At 38.0% G+C, this 20,621-nt stretch overlaps 1 protein-coding gene across 1 annotated transcript in view; it reads left to right on the forward strand.

Moving 5' to 3' along the window:
* Window positions 1-20,621, forward strand: part of NELL2 (neural EGFL like 2) — a 391,071-nt gene that overhangs the window by 359,494 nt on the left and 10,956 nt on the right. Inside the window, exons 17-19 of the mRNA XM_024122905.1 lie at window positions 10,504-10,697; window positions 12,212-12,388; window positions 13,902-14,126. Coding sequence (XP_023978673.1) covers window positions 10,504-10,697; window positions 12,212-12,388; window positions 13,902-14,126 — 596 coding nt within the window. The remainder of the gene's footprint in view (window positions 1-10,503; window positions 10,698-12,211; window positions 12,389-13,901; window positions 14,127-20,621) is intronic.

The raw sequence follows: 20,621 nt of genomic DNA on the forward strand, positions 1-20,621 counted from the left end.
TTGTATGACCCCCAAAAAATGTTTATAGGGTAACATCTTTTGAGTATTATGTTCAAGCCAATTACTATAAATTCTAAACTTAAATCAAGGAAAAGTATGAAAATGAAATGAATCTATTTCAACTTAAGAAGTGGTTACTGAATCTATGCACAGGTACCTTAAGGTACTTTCCCAGGCACCTGCTGTGAAGAAATATAAAGGAGGTATGATCACTGCTCTCAGCTTGTAGTCGAGATAAAATATGTACAGTAACAACTGTCATACAAGATAGAATGTAGTACATTTTTCAATAGAGGAGAAAGCTGCAAAGTTGAAAATGATGAATACATAAGAAAAGTATGAATTCAGAGCCATAATGAAACAAAGGGAGAAATTATTTCCTGTTGGGATCAAGAAAGGATTGAATATCTAGCATTGTTTCAGGACTTAAGTATGATGTGATTTTTGGCTCATTGAGATAGGGAAAGAGAGTTCCAGCAAAGGAAGTAGCTTTAAATGCCTTTCTAATAAGTTTGAACTTGAGTCTGAAAGTCTATTTTTGAGAAAGGGAATGATGAAAGTGTTATATCTCCACCAAATCTATCTTTTGGCCCAGTCCTGTTTTCTGAATTCCAGACCCATATATCCAGCTGGACAGCTCTACCTGGAAGCCCAGAGGAAAGTGTATTTCAACATGTCAGACTAATTCATGTCTTTGCTCATCCCTGCCACCTACTTCAACTCCCCAGCAAAATCTTGCTCTTTGTATAAATAGCATCAACCAAATTTTCCAAGTGGGAAATCTAATCATTCATGACCCTTCTCTCTCCCTAGTCTTTGAAGCCAACAAATCACTAAGAAGTTGCTTTATCTTTGTTGTTTCTATCTTGGAAGATTTTAGCTTTGTTGTTTCTTTCTATGCATCCCCACTGCTACTATTCAATACAGCATTAGGCCTAAGAGCACAGACTTGGAGCCTGACAGCTTGGGTTCCCATCTGGGCTGTATACCTTACTAGCTGTGTGACCCTGAGAAAGTTATTCAACATGTGTAGGCCTCAATTTCCTGATCTATACAATGGAGATAATGATGGTACCTTTCATGGTTGTTGTGAGTCATTATATGAAATGAGTCATTATATGAAAGTACTTAGAATTTGATACATACCAACTACTACATAAGTGTTTCCTTTTATTATATGACCGTCTCTTTCCTGGAATACTGAACAGTCTATTAATCAGTCTCCTAGCTTCAATTTCTAATCCATTTAAATCCCTTTTCCACAGTGAAGCCAAAGGACCCTTTCAAAAGTGGATATCTGATTATGATTTTTTTTTCAATTCCCTAAAATGACATTTTATTGTCTTTAAGATAAGGTTCACATTTCTTACAACATGACCTTTAACTGATCCCCGAGAACCTCTTCAGCTGCCTGTCTACCCGCTGTGCTCTCCCTAGACATTCAAGTCATACCAATACTTCTGATCCTCTAACACATCTTGATGGTTCTGAACATTGGGACTCAGACACACCCTTACCTCTGACTAGACCAGTCTTTACCTCCTCTTTGCTTGGCTAAATCTTATTCATAATGTAACTGCCACACCTGGAGAATGTGTATGCAGGCAGAAGAAAGATCCAAAAAGAGCTACCAGTGTGATAGGAAGCAAATAAAGGAAATTTATCAGGAAGAGGGAAGGACCTGTGTCAAAAGCTGCTGCTAGCTCAAGTTCAGTGGGAACTGAGACTTGACCACTGGCTTCAGCAACATTATTTCTCCAATCACTCACTAAAGCACTTACCAATATTTTTTTTTGAATTTTATTTTACTTATTTTTTTATACAGGAGGTTATTAGTTATCCATTTTATACATATTAGTGTATATATATCAATCCCAATCTCCCAATTCATCCCCCCACACCCCACCTGCCACTTTCCCCCTTGGTATCCATACGTTTCTTCTCTATATCTGTGTCTGCCCTGCACACTGGTTCATCTGTACCATTTTTCTAGCTTCCACATATATGCGTTAATATACGATATTTGTTTTTCTCTTTCTGACTTACTTCACTCTGTATCACAGTCTCTAGAGCCATCCATGTCTCTACATATGACTCAATTTCGTTCCTTTCTATGGCTGAGTAATCTTCCATGGTATATATGTACCACAACTTATTTGTCCATTTGTCTGTCGATGGGCATTTAGGTTGCTTGCATGTCCTGGCTATTGTAAATAGAGCTGCAATGAACACTGGGGGGTGCATGTGTCTTTCTGAATTATGGTTTTCTCTGGGTATATGCCCAATAGTGGGATGCTGGATCATATGGTAATTCTATTTTTGGTTTTTTAAGGAACCTCCATACTGTTCTCCATAGTGGCTGTATCAATTTACATTCCCACCAACAGTGCAAGAGGGTTCCCTTTTCTCCACATCCTCTCCAGCATTTGTTGTTTGTAGATTTTCTGATGATTCCCATTCTAACTGGTGTGAGGTGGTACCTCATTGTAGTTTTGATTTGCATTTCTCTAATAATTAGTGATGTTGAGCAGCTTTTCATGTGCCTCTTGGCCATCACTATGTCTTCTTTGGAGAAATGTCTGTTTAGGTCTTCTGCCCATTATCGGATTGGGTTGTTTGTTTTCTTAATATTGAGCTGCATGAAGTGTTTATATATTTTGGAGATTAATCCTTTGTCTGTTGATTCGTTTACAAATATATTCTCCCATTCTGAGGGTTGTCTTTTCGTCTTGTTTGTAGTTTCCTTTGCTTTGCAAAAGCTTTTAAATTTCATTAGGTCCCATTTGTTTACTTTTGTTTTTATTTCCATTACTCTAGGAGGTGGATCAAAAAGGGAAGCAAAGGAAGTAGCTTTAAATGCCTTTCTAATAAGTTTGAACTTGAGTCTGAAAGTCTATTTTTGAGACAGGGAATGATGAAAGTGTATCTCCACCAAATCTATATTTTGGCTCAGTCCTATTTTCTGAATTCCAGCCCACATATCTGGTTTTGTTACCAGGGTGATGGTGGCCTCGTAGAATGAGTTTGGGAGTGTTCCTCCCTCTGCTATATTTTGGAAGAGTTTGAGAAGGATAGGTGTTAGCTCTTCTCTAAATGTTTGATAGAATTCGCCTGTGAAGCCATCTGGTCCTGGGCTTTTGTTTGTTGGAAGATTTTAAATCACAGTTTCAATTTCAGTGCTTGTGATTGGTCTGTTCATATTTTCTATTTCTTCCTGGTTCAGTCTCGGCAGCTTGTGCATTTCTAAGAATTTGTCCATTTCTTCCAGGTTGTCCATTTTATTGGCATACAGCTGCTTGTAGTAATCTCTAATAATCTTTTGTATTTCTGCAGTGTCAGTTGTTACATCTCCTTTTTCATTTCTAATTCTATTGATTTGAGTCTTCTCCCTTTTATTCTTGATGAGTCTGGCTAATGGTTTATCAATTTTATTTATCTTCTCAAAGAACCAGCTTTTAGTTTTATTGATCTTTGCTACTGTTTTCTTCATTTCTTTTTCATAGTTGTTACTTCTCCTTTTTCATTTCTAAATCTATTGATTTGAGTCTTCTCCCTTTTTTTCTTGATGAGTCTGGCTAATGGTTTATCAATTTTGTTTTTCTCAAGAAACCAGCTTTTAGTTTTATTGATCTTTGCTATTGTTTCCTACATTTCATTTTCATTTATTTCTGATCTGATCTTTATGGTTTCTTTCCTTCTGCTAACTTTGGGGTTTTTTTTTTCTTCTTTCTCTAATTGCTTTAGGTGTAAGTTTAGGTTGTTTATTTGAGATGTTTCTTTTTTCTTAAGGTAGGATTGTATTGCTATAAACTTCCCTCTTTGAACTGCTTTGGCTGCATCCCATAGGTTTCAGGTCGTCGTGTTTTCATTGTCTTTTGTTTCTAGGTATTTTTTATTTCCTCTTTGATTTCTTCAGTGATCTCTTGGTTATTAAGTAGTGCATTGTTTGGCCTCCATGTGTTTATTCTTTACAGATTTTTTCCTGGAAGTGATCTCTAGTCTCATGGTGTTGTTGTTGGAAAAGATACTTGGTACGTTTTCAGTTTTCTTAATATACCAAGGCTTGATCTGTGACCCAACATAGATCTATCCTGGGGAATGTTCCAAGAGCACTTGAGAAGAATGTGTATTCTGTTGTTTTTGGATGGAATGTCCTATAAATATCATATTAGTCCATCTTGTTTATTGTATCATTTAAAGCTTGTGTTTCCTTATTTATTTGCATTATGGATGATCTGTCCATTGCTGAAAGTGGGGTGTTAAAGTCCCCTACTATGATTGTGTTACTGTTGATTTCCCCTTTTACGGCTCTCTTAGTATTTGCCTTATGTATTGAGGCGCTCCAATGTTGGGTGCAAAAATATTTACAATTGTGATATCTTATTCTTGGATCGATCCCTTGATCATTATGTAGTGTCCTTCTTTGTCTCTTGTAATAGTAATAGTCTTTGTTTTAAAGTCTATTTTGTCTTTTATGAGAATTGCTACTCCAGCTTTCTTTTGATTTCCATTTGCATGGAATATCTTTTTCCATCCCCTCACTTCCAGTCTGGATGTGTCCCTAGGTCTGAAGTGGGTCTCTTGTAGACAGCATATGTACAGGTCTTGTTTTTGTATGCATTCAGCCCATCTATGTCTTTAGGTTGGAGCATTTAATCCTTTCACATTTAAGGTGATTTATCAATTTGTATGTTCCTATTACCATTTTCTTAATTGTTTTGGGTTTGTTATTGTAGGTCTTTTCCTTCTCTTGTGTTTCCTGCCTAGAGAAATTCCTTTAGCATTTGTTGTAAAGCTAGTTTGGTGGTGCTGAATTCTCTTAGCTTTTGCTTGTCTGTAAAGGTTTTAATTTCTCCATCAAATCTGAATGAGATCCTTGTTGGGTAGAGTAATCTTGGTTGTAGGTTTTTCTCCTTCATCACTTTAAATATGTACTTCCACTCCCTTCTGGCTTGCAGAGTTTCTGCTGAAAGATCAGCTGTTAACCTTATGGGAATTCCCTTGTGTGTTATTTGTTGTTTTTCCTTGCTGCTTTTAATATGTTTTCTTTGTATTTAATTTTTGATAGTTTGATTAATATGTGTCTTGGCGTGTTTCTCCATGGATATATCCTGTATGGGACTCTCTGTGCTTCCTGGACTTGATTAACTATTTCCTTTCCCATATTAGGGAATTTTGAACTATAATCTCTTCAAATATTTTCTCAGACCCTTTGTTTTTCTCTTCTTCTTCTTCTGAGACCCCTATAGTTCATATGTTGGTGCGTTTAATGTTGTCCGAGAGGTCTCTGAAACTGTCCTCAATTCTTTTTATTCTTTTTTCTTTACTCTGCTCTGCAGTAGTTATTGCCACTATTTTATCTTCCAGGTCATTTATCCGTTCCTCTGCCTCAATTATTCTGCTACTGATCCCTTCTAGGAGTTTTTAATTTCATTTATTGTGTTGTTCCTCACTGTTTGTTTGCTCTTTAGTTCTTCTAGGTCCTTGTTAAACATTTCTTGTATTTTCTCCATTCTATTTCCAAGATAGGGCTGGTGGGTTTTTACCTTGCTCCTTCATCTGCTGTGTGTTTCTCTGTCTTCTCATTTTGCTTAAGTTACTGTGTTTGGGGTCTCCTTTTCACATTCTGCATGTTTGTAGTTCCCTGTTGTTTTTGGTGTCTGTCCTCAGTGGCTATGGTTGGTTCAGTGGGTTGTGTTGGCTTCCTGGTAGAGGTGACTATTGACTGTGTTCTGGTGGATGAGGCTGGCTCTTATCTTTCTGGTGGGCAGGTCCACATCTGGTGGTGTGTTTTAGGGTGTCTGTGACCTTATTATTGTTTTAGGCAGCCTCTCTGCTAATGGATGGTGTTGTGTTCCTGTCTTGCTAGTTGTTTAGCATAGGGTGTCCAGCACTGTAGCTTGCTGGTCGTTGAGTGGAGCTGGGTCTTGGTGTTGAGATGGAGATCTCTGGGAGATTTTCACCATTTGATATTACATGGAGCTGCGTGGTCTCTTGTGGACCAGTGTCCTGAACTTGGCTCTCCCACCTCAGAGGCACAGCCTTGATGCCTGGCTGGAGCACCAAGAGCCTGTCATCCACATGGCATTGCAGAACTTGCCAACTTGTTATATTCTTCTATTCATCCTCCCTCTCTTCTCCTGCTAGTATTGGAGGGTCTCCTGCAGAGGTGGCGGGCAGCTGTGGCTCACTGCAGGGACAAAGACACGGCTGGCGGCAGTTCTGCGGCGTACTCACCAATGTGAGCCCTCCTGGAGGCTGCCATTTTCTTACCTTCATTCCTTTTTCTGGCTGAATAATATTCCATTGTATATATGTACCACAGGTTCTTTATCCATTCGTCTGTCAATGAGCATTTTGGTTGCTTCCATGACCTGACTATTGTAAATAGTGCTGCAATGGACATTGGGGTGCATGTGTCTTTTGAATTATGGTTTTCTCTGTATATATGCCCAGTAGTGGGATTGCTGAGTCATATGGTAATTCTATTTTTAATTTTTTAAGGAACCTCCATACTGTTCTGCATAGTGGTGTATCAATTTACATTCCCACCAACAATGCAAGAGGGTTCCGTTTTCTCCACACCCTCTCCAGCATTTGTTGTTTGTAGATTTTCTGATGATGCCCATTCTAACTGGTGTGAGGTGATACCTAATTGTAGTTTTGATTTGCATTTCTCTAATAATTAGTGATGTTGAGCAGCTTTTCATGTGCTTCTTGGCCATGCGTATGTCTTCTTTGGAGAAATGTTTTGTTTGTTCTTCTTTCTCTAGTTTCTTTAGGCATAAGGTTAGATTGTTTATTTGAGCTGTTTGTTGTTTCTTGAGGTAAGATTGTGTTGCCATAAACTTCCCTCTTAGAACTGCTTTGGCTGCTTTCCATAGGTTTTGGATTGTCGTGTTTTCATTGTCATTTGTCTCTAGGTATTTTTTGATTTTCTTTTTGATTTCTCCAGTGATCTCCTGGTTATTTAGTAACATATTGTTTAGCCTCCATGTGTTTGTGTTTTTTATTGCATGGAATATCTTTTTCCATCCCCTCTCTTTCAGTCTGTATGTGTCCCTAGGTCTGAAGTAGGTCTCTTGTAGACAGCATATATATGGGTCTTGCTTTTGTATCCATTCAGTGAGCCTGTGTCTTTTGGTTACAGCATTTAATACATTCACATTTAAGATAACTATCAATATGTACATTCCTATTACCATTTTTTAATTGTTATGAGTTTTTGTAGGTACTTTTTTTCTCTTGTGTTTCCCACTTAGAGAAGTTCCTTTAGCATTTGTTGTAGAGCTGGTTTGGTGGTGATGAATTCTCTTAGCTTTTGCTTGTCTGTAATGCTTTTGATTTCTTTGTTGAATCTGAATGAGATCCTGATCCTTGCTGGGTAGAGTACTCTTGGTTGTAGGTTCTTCCATCACTTTAAATATATCGTGCCACTCCCTTCTGCCTTGTAGAGTTTCTGCTGAGAAATCAGCTGTTAACCTTATGGGAGTTCCCTTGTATGTTATTTGTCATTTTTCCCTTGTTGTTTTCAGTATTTTTTTTTTCTTTAATTTTTGACTATGTGATTACTATGTGTCTCAGCGTGTTTCTCCTTGGTTTATCCTGTATGGGACTCTGTGCACTTCCTGGACTTGGGTGGCTATTTCCTTTCCCATGTTAGGGAAGTTTTAGACTTTAATCTCTTCAAATATTTTCTCAGGTCCTTTCTCTCTCTCTTCTCCTTCTGGGAACCATATAATGTTAATGTTGTTGCATTTAATGTTGTCCCAGAGGTCTCTTAGGCTGTCTTCATTTCTTTTCGTTCTTTTTTCTTTATTCTGTTCCACAGCAGTGAATTCCACCATTCTGTCTTCCAGGTCACTTATCCGTTCTTTTGACTCAGTTATTCTGCTATTGATTCCTTCTAGTGTATTTTTTTTTCAATTATTGTATCGTTCATCTCTGTTTGTTCGTTCTTGAATTCTTGTAGGTCTTTGTTAAACATTTCTTGCATTTTCTCAATCTTTGCGTCCATTCTTTTTCCAAGGTCCTGGATCATCTTCCCTATCATTATTCTGAATTCTTTTTCTGGAAGGTTGCTTATCTCCACTTCATTTAGTTGTATTTCTTGGTTTTTATCTTGTTCCTTCATCTGGTACATAGCCCTCTGCCTTTTCATCTTGTCTATCTTTCTGTGAATGTCGTTTTTGTTCCACAGGCTGCAGGATTTTAGTTCTCCTTGCTTCTGCTGTCTCAGTATTTTTAAAGTTGGAATTTCTGTATACTATAGTAGGTTTTTCAAAGCAGAATATATACTCTTTATGTGTATATTATGTATATAATGCAGGAATCTTATATTATGATAAAACTATATGTAAAAATGAATTCCAAAATTCTATACTATCATTCAATTGAGAATATTTTCTGCACTGGGAAACCCAGTATAGATAACAAGCAGGAAAGTTAAGTTCAAATTAATTCGAATCTCATAAGATAGCAAAAGGTAATAGTCCATTATGATGTTTTTGCCTATATATTTCTCTAGGAATGACAAGTACATGCCAACCATTGTTGTAAGCAACTTTTTATTCTATTTCTTCATTTTTAATGTACTTTATTTAAGGGTACATATTTTCTTTGTACCTATATATCTTCTTTTCTTTCTCTTCTGCATCAGATCCAAGGACAGTGTCTGCCTTTAACCAAAGAAACAAACAAACCTGTTAGCAGAGCTTTTATTTTAAATGTAAGGCAAAATGAAATGATTGTAAAAATCCAGCCATTGCCATTAACAGAATAGTGTCCTTATATTAGTGGATATTTAAAGTGTTAAATATATTTTATATATATATATATATATATATAATATATATATATAGTGGATATTAAAAGAGTAGTAAGAGGTATTTGTAAAGATTGTGGTCAAAGAGACCAAACAACTATGGTTAATGTTTTTCTTGCTTACCATAATTGCTAATTACAAAAATACTTAATGGGAGACAAATATCAGCTCATCAAAGATACCTTATTATTCGGATTGGACCAAATATAGACGTGTTTTACAAAATTCATTTCTATTACCAAGAGAAAATTTTTTTCTGATTTTATATACAGGTATGTATACATATATATATATCAATGTATTTTTAAAATTTTTAATATATCCTCATGCTGGCTAAGAGTTTTTTTTTTATCATAGTTTTTAATTATAAGCAGTATTATCCTTGACAAATCAAGCTGTAATAAAGTTTACTGTAGTTATAATAGAAACCTTTTCAGCTGTCATCTCAATTCATTGGTTTTATTGATATGGGAACTAATAAAAATCAAAGTACGTAGAGAGAAGTAATCATGTAACTTATTTCCAGGAAAACATATATGACAGAATTTAAGTATTTAAGAATTTAAATGTGGCTAAAGTATAATCTTGACGAGTGCGTGGCCCCAACAATGTTGAAATCAAACCATTTAAGGAAGATAGTTACTAAACTCTATAATTTTGAAGGGAAATCAGTGTACAGTTCCCCTAGTTAAAAGCTATATATTCCATCTTCTCTCTAACCCACTTTTCCTGCTGTGATTTAATTCTTTCTTTCTTGACCTTTACTCAGATGAAAAAGGAAATAACTCCTTACTGCCACTCATACAATATCCCTGAAATGTATTTTGGCTTGTGACCTTTAAATGATGCGGATAAATAAAATGAATCTCATATCTTCATATGGACCTGATCTGTGGGTCAACATATGTTTGCTTTTCATCTGTATGAAAATGCTTTGGTTGTGATTGCCATGGAATAGATGAGGTCAGGTGAAGAATGGGAAGTTGCCAACTGAGGCAGGAGATGAAACGATCTGAAATGGAAAAGTTAAGAACTGGGGGATTCTTTGTGCGAGAGATGGTAATTGCTTATGGTCACTTGCCCTTCCATGGGTGAGAGGCAGGGTGCAAGGACAGTGTGAAAATGCCTGGACTGTTAAGGGAAGAACACCTGGGCAGTACACTGGAAAGAGCTTACATATGGGTGACATAGCTGTGAGAACAGGGCTTGAAACTGAATAAAAATGCCTCAGGTCTTCCATGACATTTCATTTCCCACTAAGAAAGGATTTTCTGTAAGCACCATTTTAACACTGAGGATGATTTCCCCAATTAAAAAAAAAAATAGGCACTTTTAGAATTTCCACTGCCAAACTGTTTGTGTTTGAAACATTGAGTCCTATTCTTAACTTCCAAAAAATATAAATGTTTCATAAAGCCTAATGGTATTTACAGAGATATAAAAGTTAAAAATCTAGCCAAGGTTATTTGGTGTTTGAAACCAAGCATGATAATATTTTTGTGTGAAATCCCTAGATCATTAACATTGCTTTAGTCAGCATTAATAGGAAATGTATGCCAGTAAGATGAAAATTAATTTCCAGTTGAATGCTTTATGTCAGGAGACAACTTGCCTGATTGCAGTTGTTTGAAACGGAGCATATTCTAAGCACATTGCCTGCTGCCTTTTCTTGGCTGTAGATATTGACGAGTGTGGGACCGGGAGGCACAGCTGTGCCAATGATACCATTTGCTTTAACTTGGATGGTGGATATGATTGCCGATGTCCTCATGGAAAGAATTGCACAGGGGACTGCATCCATGATGGAAAAGTTAAGCACAATGGTCAGATTTGGGTGTTGGAAAATGACCGGTGCTCTGTGTGCTCGTGTCAGGTTAGTATAAACAAAACATTGTAACCATTTTTATCGAGGTGTAATTTGCATATATTTCAAGAGTACAGCTTGATGAACTTAGACAAATGCATACGTCCATTTAACCATCACTCAATTAATATAACAGAACATTTTTACCTACCCAAAATGTTGCCTTGGTCCTTTCTTAGTCCCATAGCCCTAGCCTCAAGCAAACACTGCTTCCAGTTTCTATAGATTAGATTTGTATTTTCTAGAGCCTCATATAAATGGAATCATATAACACAGTTGACCTTCTGTATCTTCAGGGTCCCCATCCATGGATTCAACCAACTGTGGATCAAAAATATTTGGGAAAAAAAATTCCAGAAAGTTTCAAAAAACAAAACTTTAATTTCCCCCACACCAGCAACTGTTTACATAATATTTACATTGTATTAGATGTTATAAGTAATCTAGAGATAATTTAAAGTAAACAGGAGGGTGTGCATAGGTTATGGGCAAATACTATGCCATTTAATATAAGGGACTTGAGCATCCACAGATTTTGGTATCTACGGGAGACCTTGAACCAATCCCCCAGGGATACCAAGGGAAGACTGTCCATACTCTTTTGTGTCTGACTTCTTTCTCTCAGCATTATGTTTTGACATTCATTTATATTCATTACATGTATCAGTAACCCATTCCTTTTTATTACTGAATAGTATTCCATTGTATGGAAATACCACAATGTGTTTATTTATTCATATGGTAAAATTTTGTTTCTAACTATGCTAATGTTTCTATAGTCACAATATCATATTTGAATGAATGCATAAATGAAACCATAATGAATATGCTATGGCCTGTAAGTGAAAAATATCTATTTGGGTTATATTTCAGTTTTAGAGAGGTGTTCTATTATGTGTACCCAGTTGATAATAGACATTAAATTATAGTTAAATGAATAATACCAAAGACTCAACTATTATTAAAGAAATTCATAACAGCTTGTACAAATCATAAGATTAAAATATTCTAGAAACTTAATAATATGTAAAACTAGTTGACTAGCTACCAAATGTAAACATACAAGCCCTCACACAAAATAAAATTTAGTTAGTATTCAAATTACTATATTAATAAACAAGTAAATGTATATTTATATATACGTACACAATTTATTTACACATAAGAGCCATGCAGTGGTTATCATTTTAACTGGTTATTTCTGAAAATTTTCTTTCCAGTCAAGTCATTTAAAGAGTAATGTGTGGAAAGAAAATTGGAAGTTCTCCAGCTTAAGTAATTTCTGGGTGTTAGCTACAAAATGGAATTTTAAAGAAAATCAGTTATATTGGGTAAACAGTGTGAGTTATCTCAACTTCCAAATCAACATCTGAGATTATAGATATAGTATGTAATATATATAAAATGTATATATGTGGGTGTAGATACACATGTACACACACACAGATACACACATACATATGATGTTAGTATATTGAGAAATGGAGGTTTTTGGTAACTGCTTTTTTTCCCTTGTCATACAGAATGGATTTGTAATGTGTCGACGGATGGTCTGTGACTGTGAGAATCCCACGGTTGATCTTTTCTGCTGCCCTGAATGTGACCCAAGGCTAAGCAGTCAGTGCCTCCATCAAAATGGGGAGACCTTGTACAACAGTGGTGACACCTGGGTCCAGAATTGCCAGCAGTGCCGCTGCTTGGTAAGTTCGGCTACGTGAAGTTCGGGGAAACGTTTAAACCCAGAATTGGAATCGTAAAATAACCTTGCCCTGCCCCCTGCACCGATATTCGGTACCTGGCCACAGTGTTGGGAGTTACAAAAAGTGAACCTGCTTAGGATGATAAAGTGATGGTTATGCATTCAGGACCTGAGAGGAATATCTGGGGGTAGATGTGGTACACCATGTCATGTCAGTCTTTCAGGACTATCTCCAGAGCTCAAAAGAAGAAAAGGCTCTCCTGGCTTCCCCAATCCCACTCAGCTTATGTTTACTTAGAGACAGTTATGAACAGAATAATGGCATTCAAAAAAAAAATCACTTTTTCCAATAGACCTTTTGTTAATCCATTTCTATCAATTATGCTTAGAAGAAAACAAAAACCAAAAAAACACACTTTTTTTTCTTTCTAAACATTATTACTGTCAATGCTGTTCTGGTGGGCACCCTGTTTTACACATAATATGGATATGCAATAAATACTTACTAGAATCTTAGAATGGAATGTATATATTTATGAAACTTCTACTGGAAACAATAGGATAAAAAGAAAATGAAGCCTTGATAAAGAAAATGAAGACTTGATAAGGAAAATACCAATCATTTTTTCATTTAACCAAATTTCTTGCTTCTTTCTAGTGGTGTAAATAAAAAGGAAAATTGGTCTATATGTCTTTATAGACGAAGGTTTCACAGATGCTACTTTTAAAGTTAGGACTAGTTTCCTTTCTATTTGTGTGAAGATATTTTTAAGGCAGTGCTTTTTTGTTGCTTCCTTTTTATACTTTCAACCCAAAAATCAATTGAAAGAACAAGGTCAGTTTCTGTGCCTGAAGGCTGCTTTCATCTCCAAGACCCTGAGACTCAGAATTATGAAGAAAATAGGAAACAGGTGGGAACTAAATTTTAAAAAAGATCCAATTCACACAATTTTCTCGTGTGGAATAAAAAAGACTGAAATCAGCTCCTAGTTTTGTTTTGTTTTTTCCAAAGTCCCTACACTGAGAAACGTATAAATGAACAAAGAAAAACTGTCAAATTTCCTTCACATTTCAGTTTACTTGCTTGTCAGTGGACAAAACTTTGTTTTTGCAGAAGGGTATAAATGAGAAGGTAGGGGGAAAAGATCATAAAATTGAAAAAAGCATCTCATAGGCAGAAACTAAGTAAAAATCTCTTCTGTAGTAAACAATTCTCCTTAGTCATGGGAAAGAGAAGGGCATGCAAATGTGTTTGTTTTAAGAGAAAGAGTTTTTGCTTTTCTTTATTGTTGTTCTTGTTTAACCCCTGAAGACTGTCCATCTGCACTATAGGTCTCATCTCTCTGATAAGGCTTTTGTGGATTCCCTGCAAGATTCATAGCTGTGAAGGTCTGAGTATAAATGTCCATCAAATAAATTGAGTATTCGGTAAACACTGTGCTCCCTCCCTCCTCACCTCCCTCTACGCCCTCCCTCCCCCTCCCTTTGCCCCTGTTCATCTGCTTTCCTTACAGCAAGGGGAAGTTGACTGTTGGCCCCTGCCTTGCCCAGAGGTGGAGTGTGAATTCAGTGTCCTCCCAGAGAATGAGTGCTGCCCGCGCTGTGTCACCGACCCTTGCCAGGCTGACACCATCCGTAATGACATCACCAAAACTTGCCTGGACGAGATGAATGTGGTTCGCTTCACTGGGTCCTCTTGGATCAAACATGGCACTGAGTGTACTCTCTGCCAGTGCAAGGTAAAGCCCATTCATTATATTCAAGTAGGGAGCACTTGGCCAGCTGCACCCAGGATTCACAGATACTAATGTGCTTAACCTGGCTAATGGGAAGCATCTTCTTTCCTATTTACTGTTCAAACAGAGATGAGAGGAGGGCCACTCAGCTTTATTAGTGCCAAGGCTGACTGTCCTGTGCATCCTCTAATGCATATTCAGGGAGAAGGAGGTGCTTGGTCGGAAACCAGAATGATGGGTTACTAATATCACCAGAACAGAAAGAACCTATGTAAATTGCCCTAAAGCATCTAACTGTACACATCTTAAAAAAAAATAGTACAACACCGAACTTCATGTTTCTTTCATGATAGAAGACAATATTATTTTATTGATTTTTATCTAGTCCTTTTATGAGATAAGATATATCAACAGAGTTGAACATATTACGTTTTCCAAAGTGAAAATCAATGTGGCAAAAATGGGCATATTTCTTGGTCTGTGGTGGTGAGTTACATTGAGTTGAAAAATTTAAGATCTGTTGTTTACCATATTTTATTCCTACGGCTGGAGAAAAATCATTATAAAGATTTTTCTTTTTATTCTCATAGGAAAATAGAGCATTGTGCCTTTTACTTCACTGAGAATAGAAATACTGGTAATGTAGACAGAGTATATAGAATTCACAGATGGTGACAAAGTTGAAAGCATTCTACTTTGATTATTGTTTCTACAAACATTTGATTTCACGGTCATTGTACTTCATAGTCAAAATTTTAGAATCAACACTAGAACTAAGTAAATAATCTGGAAAGCTTAACAACAACAAAAAAGCAAAGATGTCAGATTTTTCCCACCATAGCACAGCCAAATATCTATAACTGCTCTGGTTCTTTAAGTGAGCATTTCCATTTAAATTTTTTTTTTCCATAGAGCAATTTCATTCAGATTCATGTAGTACAAATTTCTTACTAGAGTGGCTTGATGTAACAGGACAAAGAAATGTGAAATGCTTTAAGTTTTGAGATGCTATTATTATCTATTTCAAACCAAAATTTCTAGCTCTTTCAATTAATGCAATATGTCAATCAAGCACAGCTTTTTGGGGGAACATTTAATGCAGTTTTCTAAAAGTGCATTACCACATTTGGAAGTTACTCTTACTACTAAAAGTTACTAATAATGTATATGCAGTGCTGCTTTAATATACATTTTTTAAATAGATCTTTATTGGAGTATAATTGCTTCACAATACTGTGTTAGTTTCTGTTGTACAACGAAGTGAATCAGCCACATGCATACATATGTCCCCATATCCCCTCCCTCTTGAGCCTCCCTCCCATCCTCCCTATATACATTTGATATGAGTACATTTGAGTACATTTAATGGTGCATTATCTAGAAACTTCAGCATTCATGACCAGTAGGGAAATACTTTCTGACATTTAATTACCAAATAGAGTTGAGTCTCTTTACACTCTTAATCTAACTGTTAGATTATAGTTCTGAGCAATGACAACAAATACATATACCGGGTGATAGAATGTAAAACACCAGATATAGCTCAGACAGATACTTCTAACAAGAAAGATGCATTCAGTAATAGGCAGAAAAACATGAGAGTGTTTTCTGGGGAAAAGAGTGTGAATGAGCTTGTCATTCACCACCTTACAAACAACTACTAGGAGTTTTTGGCTCATGGTAGAAATATAGTCCAGGAAGTGTATTTGACATTAAATTCATTTCTTGTCAGATAAGTGCCAATTCTCAGAGGTTACTATGTGATGCCATTTCCCTCTTCCCTTCTTATTGAGTTATAAGAATATCCTCAGTATTACCAAATGAATCCCTAATACTCATCTTATTATGTTTATTTTGTGCTATTTTAAAAATGAAACTTATGCCAAACAGGCTTGAGAGATTTCATTGGAGGTGAGCATCCTTTACAATTTGGTGCTTTCAGAGCACCGTTTTCGCTTATCATCTCCCCATCCTACTGCTTCTGAGTTATTTGTTTTAGTCAAAAAATACAAATTATGTGGGGTATTGTGCCAGAACCAGGGTAGAATGATAAGAAAAAATGGGTACAATCGTTCCTGGAAATATTTGCCCAGCAGCTTCTAGAGCTCTGCTGTCCAGTACAGTAGCCAGTAACCACACATGGCTATTTAAATTCATTGAAATTAAGTTAAAAATCCAATCCTCAGTCACACAGCTACATTTCAAATGCTCACACGTGCTAGTGGCTATCGTATTAGATAGAACATATAGAGAACCTTTCTATTATCGCAGAATATTGTATTGGAAAGCGCTGGCCTAGAGGTGAAGAATGTGGCATCTGGAATCAGGCTACCTGGATTGAAAGCCTGGTCAACCTCCCTAGCAATGTCACCTCAAGGGATATTTATTAATCTCTCTGTGGCTCCATTTTTCTCATCTAAATATGGGAATAATAATATTACTTACCTGGGAATAATTGTAGTACCTACTTGAGAAAGTTGCTATAAGAATTAAGTGAGAAGATCCATACAAAGTTTCCTACACATTTCATATGCATTCAGAGTAAGTGCTCAATAAATGTTGACTATTATTATTGTAGGTAGTGGAGTATAGAAACATTAATTAAGTCATGAAACAGATAAAGACAACATTACACACCCTGATGGATGCTCTAAAGGAAAGTTGCACTGTGCTAAGAGTCTGTACAATGCATGAACCAGTTTTACTTCCTGAGGAATTAAGAGTTAGCTGGGAGAAATAGAGTTAAGAGTTTCCCTTCCCTTCCCTTTTTAAAGTCTTCAAATGTAACTTGCTTAGGTTAAAAAAAAAAAAATGTTTCCTCCCCTCAGAAGTTGAATTCTTGCATCAAAAAAGAATTACTAATTTTGTCTTTCCTAAATCTAATAGAGACTACACACCCTTATGATGGGTCAGAGAGCTTTCAGGCAATTATGTTTTGAGCTCCAGATGATAGAGAGGGATGTACCCAGTTGAGAAATAAAGAGGGAGGAGGTATTAGAGAGTCATACCCTTTAATAAATTATCACTGAGTGGGACACTTGGGAAATTGGAAACCAGAGGGCCACTTTTAACTCCTGGGGAGACTCTAGATGTAATACTGAGATAATTGAGGTATGGAAAAAAATAGTTTTATGAGGATGAAGCTCCTAACTTTCTAAATGTTGCCTTCATCTATTAGAAACCATACACTTAAAGTTTGGAAAGTGGACATCTGTGCTAAAATTAGAATAGATAACTAAATCTATCTATGGAAAGAAATACCCCATAAATGAACAATATTATAATGGATACTTTAATATATGATCAGGAGAGCTTCGCAAATCTAAAGAGGAAGAAAGGATTATTCCATAAATACTGGAATGACTGGACAGCAGTTTGAAGGACGTAAGTTGTATATACTATTATATTATGTATCAAAACAAATTCCATGTGGAAAAAATGCTAGATATTAAAAATAAATCAAAGCAAAGATAAGTAATCAAATATTTATCAAAATTCTTGAAGGAAGATGGCTTCTCTAATTTAAAAGTGATAAAATCTACCTCAAAGAAAATTTAGAACTTCTATAGATAAACAAAATTAGCAAAATAGAAGATCACAACTAGAACTTGAAAAATATTTTCAACAGATGTGATATCTTTATTAGATTAAATATATATGAAAATTAATTTAAAAATACTTATTTCCCCATAAATAAATCAACAAAGGATGAATAAACAATTCACTAAACAATACAGCTATCAAAAAAGAGGAAATCAATAGGATTTGAGAAGATGGCGGAAGAGTAAGACGCGGAGATCACCTTCCTCCCCACAGATACATCAGAAATACATCTACATGTGGAACTGCTCGTATAGAACACCTACTGAACGCTGGCAGAAGACCTCAGACCTCCCCAAAGGCAAGAAACTCCCCAAGTACCTGGGTAGGGCAAAAGAAAAAAGAAAAAACAGAGACAGAAGAATACGGACGGGACCTGCACTAGTGGGAGGGAGCTGTGAAGGAGGAAAGGTTTCCACACACTAGAAGCCCCTTCACGGGCAGAGACTGCGGGTGGCAGAGGGGGAAAGCTTCAGAGCCATGGAGGAGAGCGCAGTAACAGGGTGCGGAGGGCAAAGCAGAGAGATTCCCGCACAGAGGATCGGTGCCAACCGGCACTCACCAGCCCGAGAGGCTTGTCTGCTCACCCGCCGGGGCGGGCGGGGGCTGGGAGCTGAGGCTCGGGCTTCGGTAGGAAGCCGGGAGAGGACTGGGATTGGTGGCGTGAACACAGCCTGAAGGGGTTAGTGCACCACAGCTAGCCGGGAGGGAGTCCAGGAAAAAGTCTGGAGCTGCCAAAGAGGCAAGGGACTTTTTCCTTGCCTCTTTGTTTCCTGGTGCACGAGGAGAGGGGATTAAGAGCGCTGCTTAAAGGAGATCCAGAGACAGGCGCGAGCCGCGGCTATCAGCACGGACCCCAGAGACAGGCATGAGACAATAAGGCTGCTGCTGCCGCCACCAAGAAACCTGTGTGAAAGCACAGGTCACTATTCACACCTCCCCTCCCGGGAGACTGTGCAGCCCACCCCTGCCAGGGTCCTGTGATCCAGGGACAACTTCCGCGGGAGAACGCACGGCGCGCCTCAGGCTGGTGCAACGTCATGCCAGCCTCTGCCACCGCAGGCTTGCCCCGCATCCGTACCCCTCCCTCCCCCCTCCCCTGCCTGAGTGAGCCAGAGCCCCCGAATCAGCTGCTCCTTTAACCCCGTCGTGTCTGAGCGAAGTACAGACGCCCTCAGGCTACATACACGCAGAGGCGGGGCCAGATCCAAAGCTGAACCCCAGGAGCTGTGCAAACAAGGAAGAGAAAGGAACCTGTGTGAAAGCACAGGTCACTATTCACACCTCCCCTCCCGGGAGACTGTGCAGCCCACCCCTGCCAGGGTCCTGTGATCCAGGGACAACTTCCGCGGGAGAACGCACGGCGCGCCTCAGGCTGGTGCAACGTCATGCCAGCCTCTGCCACCGCAGGCTTGCCCCGCATCCGTACCCCTCCCTCCCCCCTCCCCTGCCTGAGTGAGCCAGAGCCCCCGAATCAGCTGCTCCTTTAACCCCGTCGTGTCTGAGCGAAGTACAGACGCCCTCAGGCTACATACACGCAGAGGCGGGGCCAGATCCAAAGCTGAACCCCAGGAGCTGTGCAAACAAGGAAGAGAAAGGGAAATCTCTCCCAGCAGCCTCAGGAGCAGCGGATTAAAGCTAAAAATCAACTTGATGTACCCTGCATCTGTGGAATACCTGAATAGACAGCGAATCATCCCAAATTGAGGAGGTGGACTTTGGGAGCAAGATAGATTATTCTTTCCCCTTTTCCTCTTTTTGTGAGTATGTGTATGCTTCTGTGTGAGTTTTTGTCTGTATAGCTTTGCTTTCACCATTTGTCCTAGGGTTCTATCTTTCCTTTTTTTTTTTTCTTTTACTTTTTAAAACTTTTTTCTTAATAATTATTTTTTATTTTAATAACTATTTTATTTTGTCCTCCTTCTTTCTTTCTATTTTTTTCTCCCTTTTATTCTGAGCCGTGTGGAGGACAGGTTCTTGGTGCTCCACCAAGGCATCAGGGCTGTGCCACTGAGGTGGGGGAGCCAACTTCAGGACACTGGTCCACAAGAGACATCCCAGCTCCACATAATATCAAACAGCAAAAATCTCCCAGAGATCTCCACCTCAACGCCAAGACTCAGCTTCACTCAACGACCAGCAAGCTACAGTGCTGGACACCCTGTGCCAAACAACTAGCAAGATAGGAACACAACCACACCCATTAGCAGAGAGGCTGCCTAAAATCATAATAAGGACACAGATACCCCAAAACACACCACCAGACGTGGACCTGCCCACCAGAAAGACAAGATCTAGCCTCATCCACCAGAACACAGGCACTAGTCCCCTTCACCAGGAAACCTACACAACCCACTGAACCAACCTTAGCCACTGGGGACAGACGCCAAAAACAATGGGAACTACAAACCTGTAGCCTGCGAAAAGGAGACCTCAAACACAGTAAGATAAGCAAAATGAAATGACAGAAAAACACACAAAAGATGAAGGAGCAATGTAAAAACCCACCAGACTCAACAAATGAAGAGGAAATAGGCAGTCTACCTGAAAAAGAATTCAGAATAAAAATAGTAAAGATGATCCAAAATCTTGGAAATACAATAGAGAAAATGCAAGAAACATTTAACAAGGACCTAGAAGAACTAAAGAGGAAACAAGCAATGATGAACAAAAAATAAGTGAAATTAAAAATACTCTAGAAGGGATCAATAGCAGAGTAACTGAGGTGGAAGAACGGATAAGTGACCTGGAAGATAAAATAGTGGAAATAACTACTGCAGAGCACAATAAAGAAAAAAGAATGAAAAGAATTGAGGACAGTCTTAGAGACCTCTGGGACAACATTAAACGCACCAACATTCGAATTATAGGGGTCCCAGATGAAGAAGAGAAAAAGAA

Source organism: Physeter macrocephalus, chromosome 6 (genome assembly GCF_002837175.3).
Source record: "Physeter macrocephalus isolate SW-GA chromosome 6, ASM283717v5, whole genome shotgun sequence".
Classification (NCBI taxonomy): domain Eukaryota; kingdom Metazoa; phylum Chordata; class Mammalia; order Artiodactyla; family Physeteridae; genus Physeter; species Physeter macrocephalus.